Source organism: Rhineura floridana, chromosome 9, assembly GCF_030035675.1.
Source record: "Rhineura floridana isolate rRhiFlo1 chromosome 9, rRhiFlo1.hap2, whole genome shotgun sequence".
Classification (NCBI taxonomy): Eukaryota; Metazoa; Chordata; class Lepidosauria; order Squamata; family Rhineuridae; genus Rhineura; species Rhineura floridana.
Window position 1 is genome coordinate 29,033,631 of NC_084488.1, and position 23,432 is coordinate 29,057,062.

At 40.9% G+C, this 23,432-nt stretch overlaps 1 protein-coding gene across 10 annotated transcripts in view; it reads right to left on the reverse strand.

The window, feature by feature from the left end:
• Window positions 1-23,432, reverse strand: part of CORIN (corin, serine peptidase) — a 221,422-nt gene that overhangs the window by 98,656 nt on the left and 99,334 nt on the right. For 9 of the 10 annotated variants that reach the window (XR_009757878.1, XR_009757877.1, XM_061584454.1 and 6 more), the window contains 3 exons: window positions 19,444-19,554; window positions 18,923-19,045; window positions 12,081-12,188 (listed from right to left, as the gene is read on the reverse strand). Coding sequence is in view for 8 of the 10 variants with exons in the window: in XM_061584454.1 (XP_061440438.1) it covers window positions 12,081-12,188; window positions 18,923-19,045; window positions 19,444-19,554 (342 nt within the window). In the remaining 2 variants the exon portion in view is untranslated. The remainder of the gene's footprint in view (window positions 1-12,080; window positions 12,189-18,922; window positions 19,046-19,443; window positions 19,555-23,432) is intronic. The other variant, XM_061584453.1, reaches the window with a different exon arrangement.

Below are 23,432 nucleotides of genomic sequence, written 5' to 3' on the forward strand. Positions count from 1 at the left end.
GGTAGGGAAGAGAGCTCCCTTTCATAAGAGCCACCTCTAGCCAAGGCTTCCTTCCCCCCAGTGTCAGGCTTCTTTTAACATGTGCCGGAGTAGGAGTAGTCGGAGGCCTGTCATTGAGGTAATACTGGGCAGGAGATGTAATAGCGGTGGAAGGCAGACAGGCCGTTACAGGGAAAGAGATATAAGACATCTTTGTGCTTGCATCCCTTCTGGTCCCCCTTCCAACCCTCAGGACACTGCCTAGTAGCTATGCTGGGAACTCCTTGAATCTTACTGTCGTGCTGATGAATGCAAGGTCAGTGACTAAAAAAACCACTTTAATTCAGGACTCAATCCTGGATTAATGCTCTGACCTCGCTTGTATTACCGAAACCTGGCTAAATGACCAAGGCGGAGTAGGTCTCTCCCAGCTCTGCTGTCAGGATGCAGGATTGGGACCCTAGCACTTCAGAGGATGAGCAGGAGATCACTTTCTCAGAGCTGGGTGAAGAGGGGGAGGGAGAACTCTCAGAGATAGTGTTGCCCAGTGACCACAGAGGCCTTGAAACTCCAGCAGACAAAGTTACAGACACTACTCAGGAATTTCCCACGCTTACCCCCCTCACTGAGCCAGAGCCGTTAGACCAAGAAGGAGGGGGGGATTCCACTCCCTCCTCAGCCAGGGAAAAGTCAGCCTGATGGGCATGACGCTCACCCCCCCTTTCTCCAATCCCAGACACAGAATCTTCAGAAGAGGAGGGGGAGGCAGAACTTCCACCCTCACCACGAACCTGGAGAAGGGAAAAACAAGTCAGGGGGAGAGAGAGAAGGGGCGGGGAAGAAATTGTCCTAAGGTGGAGTGAGAGAATTCGCGCCAGAAAGCCCCCTTAAAAAGGATAAGGGGGGTGGGAATTCCTTGTTCTGTCAACTCTCTTGCATGTCGCAGGACACGTGTATTGTGTTGCTTCATGAGGAGACGTAGTCTCTGTCTGGATATTACACTAATAAAAACTGAATTGCTTTCATCGACTGGTGTGATTCCTTTTTTTTTTTTCAATAATTTTTATTCAGATTTTCATAAAACATACAAGACAAAATCATAAAACATTCAAAGACAAAAAACAAAATCAAAAATAGTTAAACAAAAAGAAAAAAAGAAAAAAAAAACAAAAATAAAAAATAAAGAGTAAAATATTGACTTCCCATTTGTCAAAGATCAAATCAGTTATAAGTCTATAATATATAGCAATCCTGTCTCTTAAGTCATATTATAAAATCACTTTCCTCCAGTAGTTATCTTACTTAATCATCAAATCTCATAAACATTACTTTATTCTTTCCACAAAAAGTCAAAGAGAGGTTTCAATTCTTTAAGAAATATATCTATCAATTTTTTTTTCCAGATAAGCATATCGATTAATCCATCTCATTACTAATTATGATAATCTTATTGTCATAACCATAGTCAAAATAAACATTTCAATTAATCCATCACATCAGAATCTGTTAGGTTCAGTAATTTCAGTAGCCATTGTTCTATTATCTCTATTAGTTCCATTTTCCATCTTCCATCTTCAGTAGTCTTGTTGAGTCCAGTAATTTCAATATCCAATCTTCCATTATCAGTATTCCATAATAATCTTGCTGTCAAAGCCATAGTCATATAGTAAGAGTCTGATGGGAATTACCTCTATCCCAAATATTTTCTTGCCATCCATTCTGAATAGGTTGCTGAAATACTGCTGTAAAATCATATCTCTGTTCTTTTTTTCAAAATACACTGGGTCATCTCTTAAAAGTTTTTCCATTGTCACATGGCTGCAGTTAATTCCATAGATTTTCTCTATATTGGGCTCCATCACATCATTCCAGTCCAGAAGATAATCCATGCCATTGATAACTTTATCTCTAGAATCTTCATTAATTTCTTCAGAGATAACATTGAGTTCCAAACAATAGATTTTATTTCTAAAGTCCATAGACTCCAAATCTTGTTCCTGTTCCACGTTTGTTCCAATCTCCGGGATCTCCTCTCTCACAGGGACCCCTATTCCAGTCTCCAGGGTCTCCTCTCTCACAGGGACCCCTGTTCCAATCTCCGGGGTCTCCTCTCTCACAGGGACCCCTTCCAGGGTCACCTCTCTCACAGGGACCCTTATATCTTTAATCTCCTGCTTCATTTTACTCAATTCAATTTTCGTTATCTCAATCTCATCCATTATTTTCTGAAACATAGTTATTTCCAGATTCTCAGCCACTTTCTTAATTGCCATTTTAAAAGAAAAATATAGGAAAACCACTTCTTATTTCAGCAACAATTGGGTTAATACTCCAAACTTGGTGACATCACAGTATAAACAGAGCAGACAGCCTTATCTCTCCAATAGTTAAGTAAACAAAATGCAGTTCCCAGGATCGAAACAATTAATGGCAATCGTCAAGAAACAGATTCGTCAAAATAAAATAGACCAAAAAGAGAGTAGTCTCAAAACAGTATAATATTTTTCAAAATAAAAATCTGGAATAGAAATCCCTCTTCTGTGTGTATCTTTAGAATGCAAATCCAGGACAGCTTTTTGCAACAAAAACAGAGATAAGCTATTAATTAGTGCGTAGCAGAGAGAAGTTACGGCTCCCCAGTGAGATGTCAAAAACCGATCAATCTGGCAAATCTCTTTTAAACAGCAACAATTTAAGTCAAGTAAAAGAAAAATATAGAAAGAAGGGTGCTTGCCTGTTAGTGCGTTCTCTCTTAGAAGATAAGATGAACGTTCGCTTTAACAGATAGAGCTTGCTGTTGAAAATCCGTCCCACCTTCGTCGGCTGGACCTCGTCCCATAAATTAATGAGATCTGGTCGTCCCAACAAAAATAGGCTTTGAGGTTAATCTCTTCGTTTCTCCCTACCCGGGAGAAGTTTAATCAGTCAAAAAAAAAAGAAAAAACTGACTGATATATCTGAATAAGCTTCTTTTGAGGCAGGAGCCCGTCTCAAAAGCAGGCACAGGCTAAGTCACCCTTCCCCGACTGGTGTGATTCCTGAGTCCAGCCCTGGACACGACAGATTGACAGAACCACCAACTTCACCCTCAACGCTCCCACCGCTTGAACACGACAAGATGGAGAAGGGAGCAGGGGGAACAAATCCCACTTCTGAGACGGAAGAAGTGAGACGGCTGAGGACCAATGTGGCGGATTTACAGGCAGATGTTCAAACCTTGTTAGCGGCTGTCAGGACTTTGAAGACTGACAATCAGGCCCTGAGAACCACAGTAGATCAGATGCGAGCAGCCCCTCCGGCAGCTGTGGTGAAGATCCCTATAGGATTACCACCTAAATATGCGGGACAGAGTGAGCAGCTCTCTACCTTCGTGGCTCAGTGTGAATTGTATTTGGACATCAGAAACGCAGAGTTTCCCAGTGATGTTGCCAAGGTGGTGTTCGTCATTAGTCTCTTGGAAGGAGCAGCTGCCAAGTGGGTAACTCGGTACCTGGTCAGAAAGGATGGCCTTCTGGGAAGGTATAGAGACTTTATGCGAGCCATGACTGAGATGTTCCAGGACCCTCAAAGGGCGGCGACGGTGGCCAGGCAGTTGGGGGCCTTGAAGCAAGGAAAGGAACGGTGTCAGAGTACACCAACACTTTTAAAATTTTGTCCCAGGAAACTGGTTATAATGATGCAGCCTTGATGTTCATGTATAGGAGTGGACTGAGCTCTGAAGAACTGGATGAATTGGCTAGAGCCTCCCCCCCAAATAATTTGCCTGGACTGATTCGGCTATGCCTACAGATCAACCATCGGTTGGAAGGAAGGCGCCTGGAAAAGAAACAGGAGGTCCAGAGATATGCGGTTTCAGCATCTCGCAGTAAGACCCTTCCGACCCCAGGAACGTCAGGCAATGTGACTGAGGGACAGGGAGGGGCCAGGCCGAAGCTGTCAGAAGAAGAAAGGGAGAGGCGTCGTAAAGAACATTTATGCTTCTATTGTTCAAAACCGGGCCATGTGGCTAGATATTGTGTACTAAAAGAGGGAAAAACAGAGCCGGCGGGAAACTAGAGAACCCAGTCCATGTACAGGCCTGTGGACTGGGGGCTACATTGGACAAAGGGCCCCAGGTGGCAACGCCACCTTCAAGAGGAGTCTTGGTACTGCCAATTCGGATTACAACTTCCAAAGGAGTAATGTTTAACTCCACCGTGTTAATTGATAGTGGAGCAACCACAAATTTCATTGATGCAAAGCTAGCAAAGCGTTACGGAATTTCCCAATGGAAACTGGACACCCCCTTGCCAGTGGAGACCATAGATGGGAGGCCCCTGAAAGGAGGGGGGTAACGAGAGCAACAGAGAAATTGAAACTGCAAATCCCGGGGCACGAAGAGTTCATTTCGTTGTATGTAACAGACCTTTCGACCTTTGATGTAATCCTCGGAATGCCCTGGTTAGTCAAGCATGACCCACAGATAAAGTGGAAGGACGCTGTGGTGTGGTTCACTTCTCAGTATTGCCAGGAAAACTGTCAGGCAGAAGAAAAACCTGACACATTGGCTGGAGCAGTGCAGGAGATCGAGCAGGTAACCCTCCCCTCGAAGTATGGAGAATTTAGAGATGTATTCGATGAAAAAGAGGCAGAGACGTTACCTCCCCACCGCCCTTATGACTGTGCGATTGATTTAGTGCCAGGAGCCAGCATTCCATCGGGAAGAGTTTATTCTCTCACAGAGAAAGAGAGAGAGGCCCTGAAGGAATTCCTGAAAAAAAACCTGAAGCGAGGATTCATACGTCTCTCACAGTCCCCCGCTGGAGCGCCCCTGTTGTTCGTGAAGAAGAAGGGGGGGAGCTCAGGCCTTGCAATGATTACCGTGCATTGAATCAAATCACCATCCCTAACAGCTATCCGCTGCCCCTGATCTCAGAGCTGCTAGACCGACTGCCCTCTGCAAAAATCTTCACGAAACAGGACTTACGAGGGGTATACAATCTGATCAGAATGAGGGAGGGCGAAGAATGGAAAACAGGGTTTTTGACCTCTTATGGTCAGTTTGAATATTTGGTGATGCCATTCAGGCTTTGTGGAAGGCCAGGCGTGTTTCAAAAGTTCATGAATGACGTGTTTAGAGACCTTTTGGACACGTACGTAATCTGTTATTTAGATGATATCCTGGTGTTCTCAAAGAACCAAGAAGACCATGATCAGCATGTGAAAACTGTGTTGAGAAGACTGAGAGAGTATGCTAAGCTAGAGAAATGTGGATTTGACCTCAAGTCTTTGGACTTCCTTGGGTATCGCATCTCAGCTGAAGGAGTGGAAATGGATCCAGAAAAAGTGAGTTGTATACTGGATTGGGGACAACCAGCCACTAAAAAGGATGTACGTTTTTTGGGATTTGCCAACTACTACAGAAAGTTTATTCCAGGTTTCTCCAAGTTAACATCCCCTCTCACTGACTGCTTAAGGGGGAAGAGAAAATTTCAATGGACAGAGGACTCTGCAAGAGCCTTCGCAAAGTTGAAGGTAAAGTTTTCCTTCCATCTTGCGCTTCGCTGACCCTACCCGCCCTTTCGTTGTGGAAGCAGATGCTTCAGACTTTGCCATCGGGGGGGTCCTCTTACAGGGGAATGGGGAAGGAACGGAGCTACACCCTTGCGCGTACTTCTCCAGAAAACTGAAGGATGCTGAGAGGAACTATACAGTGTGGGAAAAAGAGTTTTTGTGGCACTCCAGAAGCCTAGATCTAGGGGATGTGGGGTTGCAATCAGTCGGGTTTCAGGCCTGGTTTTGGCACGGAAAGAGCGTTGGTCACCCTGTATGATGACCTCTGTTGGAAGAGAGAGACAGGAGAAGTGTGACTCTGTTGATTCTCCTTGATCACTCAGTGGCTTTCCATACCATCAACCATGGTATCCTTCTGGGACGACTGGCTGAGTTGGGAGTGGAAAGGACTGCATGGTAGTGGTTCTGCTCCTACTTGGCCGGTTGGCTCCAGAAGTTGGTGCTTGGGGAACATTGCTCAGCACCCTGGACCAGTATGGGGTGCCACAGGGGTCAGTTTTGTCCCTCATGCTGTTCAACATCTACATGAAACCGTTGGGTGTGGTCATCTGGAGCTTTGGAGTGCGTTGCCATCAGTATGCTGATGACACGCAGCTCTATTTCTCCTTTTCATCTTCTTCAGGTGAGGCTGTCAATGTGCTGAACCAGTGCCTGTCTGCGACAATGGACTGCATGAGGCTCAATCCAGACAAGACTGAGATGCTGCTAGTGGGTGGTTCTTCTGACCAGATGGTGGATGTCCAACCTGTCCTGGATGGGGTTGCACTCCTCCTGAAGGAGCAGGTTCATAGCTTGGAGGGTCTCCTAGAACCATCTCTGTCACTTGAGGCTCAGGTAGCCTCGGTGGCACGGAGTGCCTTCTACCAACTTCGGTTGGTGGCCCAGCTACGCCCCTATCTGGACAGGGATAACCTGGCTTCAGTTGTCCATTCTCTGGTAACCTCCAAGTTAGATTACTGCAATGCACTCTACGTGGGGCTGCCTTTGAAGACAATTTGGAAACTGCAGCTTGTGCAAAATGCAGCAGCCAGATTGGTAACAGGGACCAGGTGGTTAGAACATATAAAACCAATTCTGGCCCCCTTGCATTGGCTGCCTGCATGTTTCCGAGCTCAATTCAAGGTGCTGGTTTTAACCTATAAAGCCTTACATGGCTTAGGACCACAATATCTGATGGAATGCCTCTCCTGACACGAACCCACCCATACACTACACTCAATATCAAAGGCCCTCCTCCGGGTGCCTACTCTGAAGGAAGCTGGGAGACTGGCAACAAGGGAGAGGGCCTTCTCAGTGGTGGCCCCCAAATTATGGAATGATTTTCCTGATGAGGTGTGCCTGGTGCCAACACTGTTATCTTTTCGGCACCAGGTCAAGACTTTCCTCTTCTCCCAGGCATTTTAGCATGTGTTTTTAAATTGCTTTTTAAAAATGTGTTTTTAAATTTGTATATTTGTTTTTAATTGTTGTAAACCACCCAGAGAGCTTCGGCTATGGGGCGGTATACAAATGCAATGCAATCAATCAATCAATCAATAAAAGGCAAATAATTTTTATTATTGAAAATGCATCCTTTTTTTACAAGATTCAGCCTGAAGCAAAAATCACATCAAAATGAGACACACAGTTCTGTTATCAATACAATGATATTCTAGGGTCTATTTTGTTCTTATCCTGAACCAATACAATAATGGGCAACATTAAGCAACATCCAGAAAAATTAATTAAAAATTCATCCATTTCTGAAAATGTCTGCTCAATTCTGGCTTCTCTCATGTTTAACAAAAGAAGTATGTTCCCCCCTATTTTAATTAATTTCCAAAGTTTCTTAATTTAACATTTCACAACAGCAACTTCAGGGTCCTTCTAGAGCATGTCCTCCCTACTAGCAAAACTGTTGGATAAAGTCATGATCTTTCTTTCAACCACTGAATGAATCTGCTCCAGAATCGGTTTTAAAAGAGTTTTATTTGGGGCTTGTCTCAGAAAATTGGCACATATAATCCTTTAAGTCCATAGCTCTTCCAACACTGATTTAAGTGTTCTTTTAAAAAAAACAAACCATCCAAAATATGTAGTCTAGAGATCATTTTATAATAGGGTTATTTTAAGGGTAAAAGAAAGACAGAAAGAGAGAGAGAGATTCTTTGCCAGCATCTCTCATGGATTGTGTATACCATTTCTTTTTACATACGTAACTCCCCAAGATTAGATTTCCAATAATATCCTATAAACGTTAGAATCTGATAGTCTGCCTTTTACTCCAGGTTTCTCAAATCGGCACAAGTGACACCACTCTTAAAACAGCTGCACTGACTGCCAATCCTCTATCAAGCCAGGTTCAAGGTCCTTGTATTAATTTACAAAGCCCTGAACAACTTAGGTCCAGGGTATCTTAGGGACTGCCTGAACTCTTATATCCCAGCTCCGTCACCGAGATCATCTGAAGGAATGACTTTGGTCATCCCCCAAGTTGGCAAGGCTATTTTAACATCGACACGAAATCGAGCCTTCAGTGTCATTAGCCCAGTTCTTTGGAATCCTCGGACAACAGAGATTCAGCAGGCACCTTCTGTTTTAACCTTTAAACCCTTGCTGAAAACCTTTCTGTTTTTCAGGCTTATGCAGGCAATTAAGAAGATGTCTTTTTTTTTTTGCAATAGTTGACTTTTGTATTTACTGTATTTTAATGGTTTTTACTTGTTGTAAACCACTTTGATGTTTTTAAATGAAATAGCAATATACAAATTTATTTATAAATAAATGACCTGCTTTTTAAACAATGAACTCTTTAACTATTGGCCTACATCTCTCGATCCTAATGTGCACCTCAAGGAAGGATATTATAAACGGTTAGGATCTACCTAGAGGTAGGGATGGGGAGACAAATTTGATTCCATTCACATTAACAACAAATTATCAAATTCACACTTTCTGAAACAATATGAGAAATGCAACATAATCATCTTTCAACATTTGCACTTACAACATTATATTAGGAGAAATTGCTTGGAAAAATGTCCACATTAGTCAAAACTGCATACAAAATGTGTTTATTAGGAGAAATTCACACTAAAATGCTGGAGAACTTTCACAAAGTTGTTTTAACAAAAAAATCACAAATTGCTGCAGAAATGTAGAGAACCGAATTTAAAATTGGAAAATGAGAAACTGGGAGAACCTAAATCGACAGATTCTTCCATCTCTACTACCAGGTCAATTGTCTCCCTTTCATCCATTTCCTCTTTTTAACTGCCACTACCCATAGACTTAATTGCTAGAGTCACTGTCCTCTCCCCCTACCCAGAATTTGACATTTTCTTCTTCCTACACTTCATTTCACTGCCTGCTGTATGAATTTTCCTCGTTAGTATAATTCATAATATAGAACAGGGGTGGCTAACCTGTGGTCCTCCAGATATTGCTAAACTACAACTCCCAAGAACAAAGAGGGGGGAAAGCATCATATAGTAGTTGAAACAAAAGGAGACAAGCTCTGATGCTATGTAGATTATTTATTACATGCTCTGCGTGTTTCAGAGAATATATCTCCTTCCTCAAGAGCTAAAAACAAAAATACTCATTTGGACAGAATTAAGATAACATGGTGGTCTAAATAATCTACTAGAGGTTGTTTCCTTTTGTTTCAATAAACTTCAACTCCCACCAGCCCCAGCCAGCCTGGTCACAGGTTAACTACCCCTGATATAAGGCCAATTCATTTCTACCGTTTTGAAATTGCTCTGTGTGATAAGTGATTCTTATCTAACTACTTGCCACTTTGATCTTCCAAGACATCCAAAACCTACCCTATAAAGAGAATTGGAAGTGTTGGTCTATGACATTTTCATCTTTGAGTGTTAAAATCCAAATAGCATCTGCCAATAATAAAAAAGTAAAACAATAAATTACTGACAATTTGCTATCTTTAACAGAACCCAAAGTCTGCCTCCTGAAGTAGCTACTTCAGTCTACTTCATGGTAGGACTGGCCCTGCAGGTCCTGATCAGCTGCTAGAAACTGTGAAATGCAGCCTGGCTGTCTCTCCAATTGGTTTGGGTTTTTTTGTTTGTTTGAGGTTTTGGTTTGTCTTTTAATATGGTGGGTGGCAATTGCCTCCAAGCCTGGTTGCACAGCCACATTATTGATTCATATAATCTCATTACATATTTTATTTACTACAAAATAAAGTATTAAATCACTGAATACATACTAAAAGGATACTATAATATGAAATGTTTCTGGTTGATTGTGAGTAAAGAAGTGATTTATAAAAAATAGGGCAACCCTGTTGACACATATTAAAACAATGAACACATTGCTAAGCTTCCTTGGAAACTATCTCCAAACAATAACATAGGACATATGTCACAAGTAACTTACTGTAGCAGCCTTACAATGACAGATAAAATGGATTAGAAATAGATTAGAAATTATTTTGTCTGGAGGCATGTCTGTGCTGAACATCTATGCTCTTTCTTGCAGTTTTCCAGAATTATAAACTATATGCAGAATGAGGAACAATATTGCAAAGGATAAGCATTTTCCGGTTAATTAAAGCTATTTAAAGAATGAAAATCCTTCAATTAAAGTTGTTTTTTTAAAAAAAAACCACCAGAAGCTTTTCTAACATAAAGTTGGATCTGGACTAAACTATCTACACCTAATATTCATTGTTTAAATCATGACTAACTTGCCCCATTGGTTTCAATGGAACCTACGTTCAATTAAGTCTGGATACAGCCCACACATCATACAAGGATGGGTGGTGCATAAGATTCCTGGTACTAACTACTGACAATTTTAAGATACCATCTCTTCTCCTTAGTCTTCTGTTAATGTTCTATCTTTTCCATTTTTCTTGGAAGATTTATTTCCCTCCTTTTTTCTGTTGACGTGTGTGCGTTGTTGTGTGAAACAGCATATGTTACGTTGGAGTTAAGTTGCTCAAGAAACTTCTCAGATGCATTAGATCAGGTTAAGAGTCTTTTATTAAGACATTATGGCTTAAGGCTTTAAGATCCCCCCTCTAGGAGAGAAGTTCTTAGTTCAAAGACATTACACAGAAGACACAGCTCAACACAGATAACTGCTAGAACTCTCCCAGTCTATCTTGATGCTGCCATGACAACGGCCTTGGCTATCCGTTCCCAGACTGGGCAAAGACATAACTTCTCTTAGCTACAGATTTCCACACTTTCAGACTTGATGGAAAAACACTCAGTGACAGTGTGGTTCAATGGTCAACATTTTCTACCTATTTTGTACCATCAAGTGTCCAGTGGTAAAGGTTACCTTAGCACAGTGGAAATAGTGAGTATAAATTACAGTGGTTGGTTCCTGATCAGCCATCCCTCAGCTCCTAGGTATTTACTTTCAATGTAATAAACATTGATTATAAAACAGAATAATTGTGCTCCACAAAACATTTTGCTTTCTTTCCTACCCCAGATCCTTTGAGCTTTGTATCATCTTGGACTTTTTAAAATCACTTTACCTTCAGTTAAAGATTCTTGTACATGTCTATCACTCTTGACCCATATATAAGGGAATATAACCTCCAAAATCAAGTTTGCAGACCTAGTGAAGCTGGTTTCCTAGTTATTTGGCCTCTAGGATGATATCCAGGGTGATATTACATTGGAGTTAGAGTCACATGTTCTATCCGCCTCTCTTCCCCCACTCCTTGTATGACAGAAACAGAAGATAACACCAGAACCTGGAGATTCATTTTTTACTTGACTGCAACATCTTCTGGTTCAGTGATCACCTTCTCACTGTATCAAAGTAAGCAGAAGAGAGGCAAGAGCTGTTCCCCTTCTCACCTTGAGGCTGTTAGGTAGTGAGTGAATATACCCTTTGTGTGGCCCCATTATCCAAACAGGAACATTGGAAGCTGCCTTATATCAAGTCAGAGCATGAACACATTTAGTTCAGTATTGTGTATACACTGACTGGCATTGACTTTCACATGAAAGTTTTCCCCCCAGTCCTACCTGGAGATAGCAGTGACTGAGCTTGAACCTTCTGCATGTAAAGTATGTGCTTTACTATGTACCTTCATGCAACTCAGTTCCATGAGAAGTTCACCACAAGAGATGACTACAAAAAAGTCTTTGTGCCATAAGAAAAATAGGCACATAAACCTAGGCATACATTCACTTCATTTTATTGTTTTGACAGCAATGCAGATTCATGATCAAGAACCAGCTCTAGCTCTTTCATTCATATCTGATTGTTCATGCTTTCACAACATAATTTGAAAATTTGTTACAAAAATGAAGGCACATACGGAAAAGACAAAGTATGTGAAGAATAAGTAACATTCATTTCATCTTTAGTCATGATATCATATGACTAAATACCTTTGGTTTTTGTTAAGTCTAATCAAAATCTTTTCAACACTGAGACGTGATCATTAATAATCAGAAGTAACAAAAACAAAAAGATTGTTTTTTTCTGAATACTGAATACTCTGTTATCAATGCAATGAAGCTACTAGTACATGCACAAGACACAACAATGTTATGAAGCGATATCCTACTCACTACAATTTGTTCGGCTATTATCTGCGTCACAGAGATGAAAGTTGCTACAGGAATCAGAACAGGAAGTAGACGTACATTTCTGATCTCTCTCCTGACATGGCAGTTGACCTAGAAGGACAAAATAAAATCTTACAATGATTGTAAGAATGCTTTTATCCAGTGACTCAAGTCAGTGGGGCAGTGGAATCTGCTCCAGGTTTTAGTCCAAACTTTCAAGGATTTGTCCGGGGTGCTGAACATAAGTTGGGAATAGATTTAAGCATCTTGGACAGCTCCTTGAAAGTTCAGATTAAAACCCAGAGCAGAGTCCACCACCCAACTGTCCAGGAGTCACCACCTGCCACTGCTTTTATCAGTGCAACAGTCAGTGGTAAATAACAGTTCCCAACATTCTGTTTCCTTGACACACACTAACAATATGGTGATAAAAATGTAAATGTACTGCCTTCAAGTCGATTCCGATTTATGGCGACCTTATGAATAGGGTTTTCATGAGGCTGATAGGCAGTGACTGGCCCAAGGTCACCCACACTGGCTCTGGTGATACAGCATGATAAAGTAACAAAATATATGGGGTTTGACTTCAGGAAGGAGAAAAATCTGGGTTGATCAGGTAACCAAGCACCTCCCTTCTGGCAGTGATTGCTTCCAACTAGCTACAGTAGGGCACCACTCATACGGCGGGTTATGTTCTGGAAAACCACTGAAAAGTGGGACTCATTGAATAGAATGGCGCACGATGCCCGAAAACCACGGAACAAGCACTGTATGAGTGGGGCTTCAGTCTAATTGCATCTAATTTAGACCGCTGCATTAGCAAAGCACCGTAAAGCGAAGCGCTGTAAAGCGGAGCCCTACTGTGTTGCCAATGTGGGCAAAAGACCACACACCTAGTCAGGGCATGCACTTCCTCCATCTTTGACTATACATGAGAGTGCTGTGGTGGGAGAAAAGTCATTGACACATAATGGTGGCAACATCAGTGATCCTGTAGAAACCTCAACAATACAACAGCAGTACTGATTGTCAACATGTATTCCATCCTTCGTAAAAGACACAAATTATCATAACAGCATTCTTGCCTTGCATATTAACTCAGGTTCACTTATCATTAGAATGGGAATTTGACACATATGCTTAACAATTGTTTGTTTGTTTGCTGAAAAAACAACCTGCCAGTGTCAGTCTGTTTTAACCCCATTACCTCACTTCAGTTTTACCCATGTGCCTGTGAGTTCAAATTCTACACTATCCCACACCAACTGTATGTCTGACAACTAGTGTGGTGCAATAAATACAGGGCTGATGCCAGGTTTGGTTGGGCTATCTGCATAATCCCTTTGATACCTGCACTGATGGATCACACTGGTGTCAGCATTACTATCCAGCTGCCATCAACTGAGTCCATTCTTCTCCAGTGATATTAAACAGTGTGCTGGAACACTTCCATTTGGAGCAAGAGACATTGGACTCTGACCAGCTGCCAACTTTAATTTCCAAAATGCAGTGCCATGAAACATCTCATAAACACCTGACTCTTCTAGAGAAAGTAGACTGTTCCATTCCCTGAGGACCTGGGGTTAGGGCTAGGAGAATAATGGTGATGGCCTCCCCAGTGTGAACTATAGTGGTAGCAAGAGAGATGGTAGCTCCTGGACACATCGTCAATGCCTGTGGGGTAGAGGGAGAGGTAGTGAGTTCTGCAGTGGCTCTTGTGGCTGTGCCTATTCCTACAGCAAACCTGCTTCTACCTCTGTGAAATAAGCTTAGGAGCTTACTTTCTGCTCAGGGAAACTGAAAAGTGCCTGACTTTAATCCACTTAATCAAACCCAGGTAAATAATTTCCTCCTACATCACCAAGGAGATACAAGAGCACCTAAACTTGTTCTGCCCCCAGGCTGCCTTTGGAAAGATTGACACAGATGGACTGTGAACTCTCCCTCCCTCTCCCAGAGGTTTGGGGTGCTTTGTGAGGAAAGTGACTTTTTTAAGATGATGATGATGATGATGATGATGATGATAGCAGAAGAAGAAGAAGCTGCATCCTCTGCTAGGAAATTAAGGCTGTAAACACACTAGTCACCAGAACAAAAGTGTTTCCATTAGCAACACTTGGAGGGGGAACGGGTTGATCTGCCTATCAGCTGCAAAATCATTCTGAAGCTGAATTTTTTTAAAAATGCACTCAAGCTACTCCAGTCAGGTTTTACAATAAAAGGGGTGGGGTTTGGCTACTGTTGCGTGCTCCCTTTTTTAAAAGAGAGAGATGGAGATGTAGCAGAACAGTGAGTGTGTTCCTACCCTAAGTGTCTGTGTTGGTTGGTTGACCATCTTCTCACTGGCATAGCCTATGTGACCAGTCACTAAGGGAAGGCTGTAGAGAGAAGCTGAGGCTGTTGAAGCTGAGGCTGGCACATGTGCAGCATGGTGTCTGTGTGGCAGTAGGCCAGAATGTGCTATAAACCACCTGATAATCATTGGCCAATTTGTGCATGCTTTTCAAGGGCAGGTTTGGAGATATATTGCTTTAATTCACATGTATTTCTAAAACTACACATGCAGGCAGTTAGCTTTTACAGAGGTTTCAAAATATCATGAGTCTGTGAAATAGAATTCATTTTCAAAAATCTCAACTCCTCACTCTCACCCTATTTCTCTATGGGAGTTCCTTTCTCAGATCATTAAAAACTAGCATCTGCATGAAACAGCACACAGATTTTTGCTAATCATTGCACAGGTGAAATAGAATTTCTATAAACACCATTTGTTTGGACAACTTCATTGACGTAGTTATAGGAACCTTGTATTGGGTTTCTCTTTCTACAGAATGAATGATGGCAGTTATGTCAGCCTATCCCTTAATTGCATTTCCTTAAGGACCATATGGAAACGAGACTGCTTTACTCATTCAACCATGTAGTGAGCTCATTTCATTTGCAATTACACAGATGAAATATCAGAATACCAACAAGACGCCCTTCCATTTCTACTCAAAGTTTCACATGGATACTGTTTTCTTCCCTGCCACTTCTAAAACCAAACCAATACATTTACTTATCAAGAGGATTAACCCTCTAACCCTCTTGTTTTATTCATTTAGGATGGATACATTATTGTGTAACTTAAAAAAGGCTCCAATATCCAAGACCTGAAATACAACACAGATAAAGCCACCCATTCATATTGCTCTTAACACATACATGTTCACCATTTGTTAGCTGCAGTATCAAGTTGTGACCTTCATGTGCCAATGAAGCCCTAAACAGATGACATGTTTGCCACATGACTGTCTCTCCTGGGTTTGTTCCAATTTAGAATTAGCAGCCACATGGCGGAAGCAGTCAGGGTTGCCACGTTGACACATGGGGAGGGATGACTGACATTTCCTCTCATACCATTTCCTTGCCAAACCTGTCCTCAAACTGCCATTTGCCCCTGAAGTTGCCACTTCAGCAAATGCAAACTTTGGGACAAACAGCAGCTTCAGGGAGGATTTTTGGTGAGAAAACAGTGCATAGAAAAGGTAAAAAAACCCTCCCTATGTGTGTCCTGCACTGATCTGGTCCAGGCTTGGTCCCTGAGTTGGAGGCAAGGGAAAGCTAGATTCCTGGGAGAGAGGGCTGTTCAAATTCCATAGGAATAAGGTAGCAGTCAGATACCAGGGCAATCCTGAAATCTAAAGTCTTAAAGAGAAGCTGGAGTGAACAGTGAGGCCTCCCAAAAGTGGGCACAGGTTCATGAGGCAAAGCAGTTAGAATGGTGCTATCCCAAGCGTCCACCAGGAGCCCTTGCAAAGCAGACTCCTATGGAAAACTAAACAATGGCCCACAGACTGGAAGTGTTCAATATATATCTCACTTCCAAAGAAAGGGGATCCCAGGGAATGCAGTAATTATTGAACTATTGCTTTAATATCCCATGCAAGTAAAGTAATGCTCAAGATTCTACAGCAAAGGCTCTCACCATAGATGGAGCGAGAAATGTCAGATGTCCAAGCTGGATTTAGAAAGGGAAGAGGTACCAGAGATCATATCGCAAACATACGTTGGATAATGGAATGGACCAAGGAATTTCAGAAGGAAATCACCCTGTGCTTTATAGATTACAGCAAAGCCTTTGACTGTATAGAACATGAAAAACTATGGAATGCTTTAAAAGAAATGGGGGTGCCACAGCATCTGATTGTCCTGATACACAACACATATTCTGGCTACTGTAAGGACAGAATATGGAGAAACCAACTGGTTTCCAATGGGAAAGGGTGTGAGATAGGGGTGTCTTTTATCACCCTATTTGTTTAATTTATACGCAGAACGTATCATACGGAAAGCGGGATTGAACCAAGATGAAGGAGGTGTGAAAATTGGAGGGAGAAATATTAATAATTTAAGATAGGCAGATGATACCATACTACTAGCAGAAACCAGATTTGAAACGTATGCTGATGAAAGTTAAAGAGAAAAGCAGGACTACACCTGACGGTCAAGAAGACTAAAGTAATGACAACAGAAAAGTTATGTAATTTTACAGCTGACAATAAGGACATTGAACTTGTCAAGGATTATCAATACCTTGACACAAACAGTGGTTGCACGATATTAATAACCAGGAGCTCCTTGCAGCTGCTGTGGGACCATGTTCCCCCCACTCATTGGGCCTATCAGGCTCCCCTCACAAAGATGGGATGCGCTACTTATGATGGCTAACTGTGCCAAAGTATAGAAGGGCCTTTTCTTTGGCCTGTTTTGATGCTCTCCCGTCAAAACTTCTGGAGGGCAGATTTGAGAAAATACCGAGGAGCAACAGATACTGCCCCTGTGACAAACCTGAAGTTGAAACAGTCTCACATGTTTTGTTTAAGTGCCCTTTCTATGATGAAGCTAGGACTGGTCTCTTACGCCCCATTCTGCAAGCATTCCCAGGTCGCTCTACGGACTCTTTTCTGGTAGTTCTCCTCCAGGGCTCCGGCAGACCAATTACAATCCAAGTGGCCAAATTTCTGAACTTGGCTATGGAGACTAGATCTCATAAGTGCGTGTCTTGCCCCTAAGTACTGTCTGCAGCTGTTTCTCTGCAGAGCCTATTTAAGTTGTGTTAATATGTTTTATTGTTAATTCCTTGTATATAGTGGTTTTAATGTATCGCAATGGTCGGTTGACCAAGCAATAAAGATACTATTTGATAACAATACCTTGACACAGTCATTAACCAAAATGGAGACAATAGTCAAGAGATCAGAAGTGGCTAGAACTGGGGAGGGCACCTATGAGAGAACTAGAAAAGGTCCTCAAACACAAGGATGTATCACTGAACATTAAAGTCAGGATCATTCAGACCATGGTATTCCCAATCTCTATGTATGGATGTGAAAACTGGACAGTGAAAAAAGCGGATAAGAGAAAAATCAACTCATTTGAAATGTGGTGTTGGAGGAGAGCTTTGCGCATACCATGGACTGCAAAAAAGACAAATAATTGGGTGTTAGAACAAATTAAACCAGAACTCTCACTAGAAGCTAAAATGATGAAACTGAGGTTATCATACTTTGGACACATCATGAGAAGACATGATTCACTAGAAAAGACAATAATGCTGGGAAAAACAGCAGGGAGTAGAAAAAGAGGAAGGCCAAACAAGAGATGGATTGATTCCATGAAGGAAGCCACAGACCTGAACTTACAAGATCTGAACAGGGTGGTTCATGACAGATGCTATTGGAGGTCACTGATTCATAGGGTCGCCATGAGTCATAATCAACTTGAAGGCACATAACAACAAGTGTAATTCTTTCTCATCTTACAGCCCAGACATCCCCATCAACCCATTTACCTCAGTTTAATCCTCTCCTCCAATTGTTCATATATACATGCAGCACAAAGTTGCCTACTGAACTTTTCCATTAGCAGTGAGGATCATTTCACACGAGTGCCCATATTTCCATCCTCCATCTTTAGAGGCACTATGACAGTATACTTAGTTTCTTTAAAAAAAAATTGTGTGTGTGTGTTTGGAAGATGAACACACGCACACACAATAAATTAAAATACAATAAAAGTAAAATAAATTGCAGCAAAGGGATTTTAGTGTAGAGATATGTAAGACAACAATCCCCCAGGAAGGTCTCTGTCATAAGCCCCGTTTACACATATGGGAGTTGTGCAGTGGGACCTACACTGGAAGCTCTCTCGGTGTCTTAAAACATGAAAAGACAGACAGAAATAAAGAGGACAGACAGTATAGATACTTTGTAATAAAATAATGGTGTTTGGGAGATGGACAGTCTTCAGTTATCACTGTGCTCTGCAGGTGATGGCCTCCTGCAGATACCATCTTATCAAGAGATCCATTCCGCACAACACAGGAAGTGGACCTTTAGTGTGGCAACACCTACCCTGTGGAACTCCCTCCCCTTAAATGTTAGACAGGCACCATCTCTGTTATCCTTTTGGTGCCTATTGAAGGCCTTCCTCTTTCAACAAGCCTTTTAAGTTGAGACCTTATCCCAGTCTGCCTCTGTGCTGGAATTGCTTTTTAATATGTTTTTAAACCTTTTTGTAAAACAATATGTTTTAACCTTTTTTTAAAAAAAAAGATGTCTTGAAAGCTTTTTAAATGTTTTAAAAGATGTTTTGTTTTAATGTATTTTAAAGTCTGTTTTTATGATGTTAAAACGTTTTTAGTGCTTTTGTTTGCCACCCTGGGCTCCTGCTGGCAGGAACAGCGGGATATAAATCAAATAATAAATAAATAAATAAAAAGTGCTCTCCCATAAAATATGCAGATACTACAATTAACTTCTCACACTGGGTCTTTTCAATAAGTTAAGTAGCAAATGGCATACCCTTACTTTCACTGCAATTCTCTTCATCGCTTCCATCCTTACAGTCATTATCTCCATCACACCGGAAAGCACTGGGAATGCATTGCCCATTCTTGCATTCTGCCAGTCCCTGACTATGGCATGCTTGGGGAAAAAAACAAGAAGATATTCTGATAATTGTTAGACTGTCTCCATTTCCGATAAATTAAAAATGCATAATAAATTACAACTAATTTATTAGTTATATTTAAATGAACACAACACAGAAGATATAATTACAATATAAGATCACATGAATTTAATTTTATTAAAATTGGTTGGTTAAAATGATAATAAACGTAAGGAAAACAGTACAGCTAATCCATACAGTTATAACACAGTAATAAACACTATATTTAATTAGGTTCTAAATTCCACATAAGATTCGCAAGGAAATCTTCCAGAACATCAACATGCTACATTCTTTTCATTTCAAGCAATATTGTTCTCTACTGTATTTAAAAATACTGATATCAAGACATTTACAAAATCAGATAACTTACAACAATTGACTTCATCTGATTTGTCTGTGCAGTCATGGTCACCATCACACACCCAGTCCATTGTAATGCATCTCCCATCTCCACATCGGTGCTGAGCTACTGGATCACAGTCTTTATTAGAACATTGACAAAAGTGGGGAGGAGGAGAAAGAATAAAACAACTCCTATACACATTCAATATACACAGTTGCAAACTACTGGCATGTGAAAGTTGGGGGGAGGGTGTCAACTATGCCAAGATAACAGACATTGTGCTGGCCAAACTGTTCACTATGTTGAAATTATTAACGTCAGGCACTAAAAAGGAAAGCTGACCAGAAACCAAATGGCTTCTTTAGATGTGCCTGGTGGATTTTCTTATGTTATACTTTCATCATCAGAACTTAACACTAAAACAACTGTTTTGAAATTCTGTTTCATTTCAAAAGAAGTTGCTATGCAGCCTGGAGGGCTGCCATTTGAAGACCAAACACAGGAGACTGGTTTTTCTCACATATTTTTATTTCATTTAAAGGCAGCCTTAGCTCTGGTCCAACTCACCCCACAAAAGTGCTGCTCATCACTGAGTAGAAAAAGAAAGGTACTCATATTTTACCTGGGATTACCTCCCCCAATAGCTAATAACTCTGAGAGAAATTAATTCAAGAAATGGTAGGAAGGGGAAAGGAAAACCCCTTATTGTGAGTATGGTGTAATGACCACCCTTACTAAAAGAGGTGTCCGAGGTTCAGGCACAGATCTCCCATTGGACCTGTGAAACAGAAATAGAAAGGGTGCGGAAGGGTACAGTTGCTGGAATTCTGGTCCCTATTTTCATATGAAGTTCTAAAATTAACATTAAGCAAAACAAACAAAAAAGTTGGTTTTCAAATGTATTTTTCCCAGATAAAGATTAGAACCAATCCCTCCATGCATTTAAGAGCTACGTGAGAAGAATTTCAGTAGCTGCAGCTTTCTCAGTCATGACGTCTTCACGCCCGAAATAGCTATCTCTGCAAGACTTCTGTCTTTCTTGCAATTGTAAAAGTCTCTGTCAGAGTAAAAAAAATATGGCAGCTCTAACACTAACTTCTTCATTAAACATATCCTTAGGCTGCAGGTTATAGATGACAGAATAACAGCGCAGTTACTAACTGTGTACTGTAGAGACCAGTTTTTTTTCTGACAACATGTCTGAGATAAAATAGAAGATGAAACAATGACTCGCATATATTCAGTGGACTACATAACAGACAAGCCACTGCATAAAATTAAATTAGGCTCAAATGGGGAAAGGTCATATCAGAAAATCTAGCATATTGAAAAAGACTTGCTGGAATCAGTTGAAATCTACAAAAATCTGGAAGACTCATAGCCAATTGAGCAAGATGGAGTGTTGATGGAAACAGTGTTATTTATTAAGAAACAGTGACAATGGAGGAATTCTGCAGCCTACAAACTGTCAACAAAGTGAAGACCACGATAAAGGATTTGCAGACAGATAATATAATTACCCATAGATACAATAATGTAATTTCAGCTGCTTTAGCTCAGAACAGTAGGCCATCTTGTTGCAGTTGTAAAAAAGCTATTCCTTACTATTATGTATCTCAAAAATGTTATGTTAACAGAGGAAGGAGCTGTTGAAATTGTTTGTTGTCTCTTTCAGGAGAATGGTTTGGGTGTAACACATAGAGAGGCCTAAAGGGATATCTTTTTATGTAACCGCTATTGAATATTATGAGAAGTGAAAGGAACTAGTTTTCTCACCTTTTTCTCTCTTATTCCCTTTTTTCCCCTCACAGTTTGTAGAAGCAGAGTTTAGTGTTGTTGTAAGCCAAGTGTGTCAATTAATAAATATAATCAGACTTAACAAAGTCAAGCTTCCAAGAACCATTATTCCTGTTAACAAGACCTTAGCTGTTGCAACAGGAGCACACCAAAACTCAACTCTTGAAACAAAAAAACTATTCTGTTAGGCAAAGTTTTGTTCATGTGCTTTAACATTTGTTATCTTGCAGCATTTTTTTATTTTGCTCCTTTTAGATTAATTGAAAGGGACAAAGACAACACTGTATCCATTCCCCCAGAAAAAAAATGTAAACCAGATTAGAATAAAATATAAGATAATAATTACAACAGCATTCATAGCACTTTGAACACTTTAAAATTATTTTGCACATATTACCTTGCTGTATTTGTTACAACAGCCCTATAAATTAGATCAGCTTCCCTATTTTATGAATGTGGGTGGTAAGGAGAGAGAAAATAGCTCAAGGACCCCTGTTAAGTTAATGGCAGGGGCAAGGATTTCCTGATTTGTCGCTCTATCTCTTAGCCACTATACCAGTGGTTCTCAAACTTTTTTGGTTTGCGGCGCACTGTAAAACATATAAATATTCATGTACAAAATTAAAAATATATTAATATATTTTAAACTATGAATAAAGATAACTTAAACTATAGAAAGCTATTACTTACAAATGGGTTTCTTCTCATTTTTACAATATACTTTCATAATATTTGAGGCACACCTAGCCACCTCTTAGGGCACACCAGTGTGCCTGGGCGCACTGTTTGAGAATCACTGCACTATACCATGCCAGCACTCACTGTCTGTTCCACTCACAAGTATCTGTTTTCAAGGAAGAATGACAGCTTGGATTTGAAAGAACTGCAGATGGCTTCCTTGTTGGCTAAGCTGCTGAAGGGAAAGTGGGCAATGTTTCCCAATATGCCTATTCAGACATGAAACACTACAGTGAAAGTACTCTCCTTTGAAGAAGAAAAACTCATTTTCTTATAGCTCAAACCAATAGTGAAACATTCTGTGACTCCACCTGGGATTTAGTATAAATAATACCAATTTTTCCTGGAACAAATGCTGTTGTAGCAACATGAAGCTTAAACTAAAGGCAGCAATAGCAGGAAGTGGAGCTGCAAGGAGGAACAGGAAGTTGGTCAGGAGAGACTAGTTGAGACATTGTTACAGAGGCAGTGAATGAGAACTGCAGGCCCTGTAAATACTTTCTTTCAAACCTACTTAATTAAAATACACTGTTTATCTCAAGTTGGGAGTTGCTCCTTTAATTATACAAACAGCGTCACATGAAACACCTGTAGAACAAGCTAGTATGAATGTGTCCTCACTAGGGTTGCCAGGTCAGAAGCATTCCAAACCCTGAGATTTTGGGGGCGGGCCTGAGTGATGCCATGGGGCAGGTCTAAGTGACATCATGGGGTGGGTCCAAGTGACATCATGGGGCAGGTCTGAGTGATGTCAATCAATCAATCAAATTCTTTATTGCATAGTCCATAGACCTCCGCAATCGAGCGAATAAAACACATACAAATAAAACGTAGCAACAACAATACATAAAATCAGGACTTAAGCTTAACCAAGTTCTTCCTTATCTGCATGGCCTGATTTAAAAATTTGCCTACACATAAGGTAACAGATTCATCTCAGCCCTGAAGAAGAAAAGTTAAAAGTGTATTTTTAGGCCGGCCTGGAAAGGATAAAAGAATTGGGGATAAAATATTTCTGAGACAATCATAAAAATTACAGTAGAATAGGACATGCGAGACGGTCTCAATCTCGTGTACATTACATGGACAATACCTAAGGTTTCTTGGGGTCTTATCAAACCTACCCTCGAGAAGTCTTGACGGGAGGGCATCAAAGCGAGCCAAAGTAAAAGCCCTCCTGTATTTAGGGACGGTAAGCCAATATAAGTAACGCATCCCATCAGCATGAGGCAAAACACTCAGGCCCAGTGCCCGAGGAGAACAAGGGCCAGATGCCTTGGCCAGTAGCTCTTGATTGTCAATATCTGTTAATCTGCATTTTACCAGAGCTTTGGCCGCTGTAAATTTCATGTTTAATAGTTCTAAAGGAGACCAGCTGACAAAACTTTTTCCATGACCAATTTGGGCCATGCTACGTTAAAAAGAGGATTTAAGGCTCGCCTAGCATAGGATTCAGGGGAGAGTATGGAAGAACAGTGGAG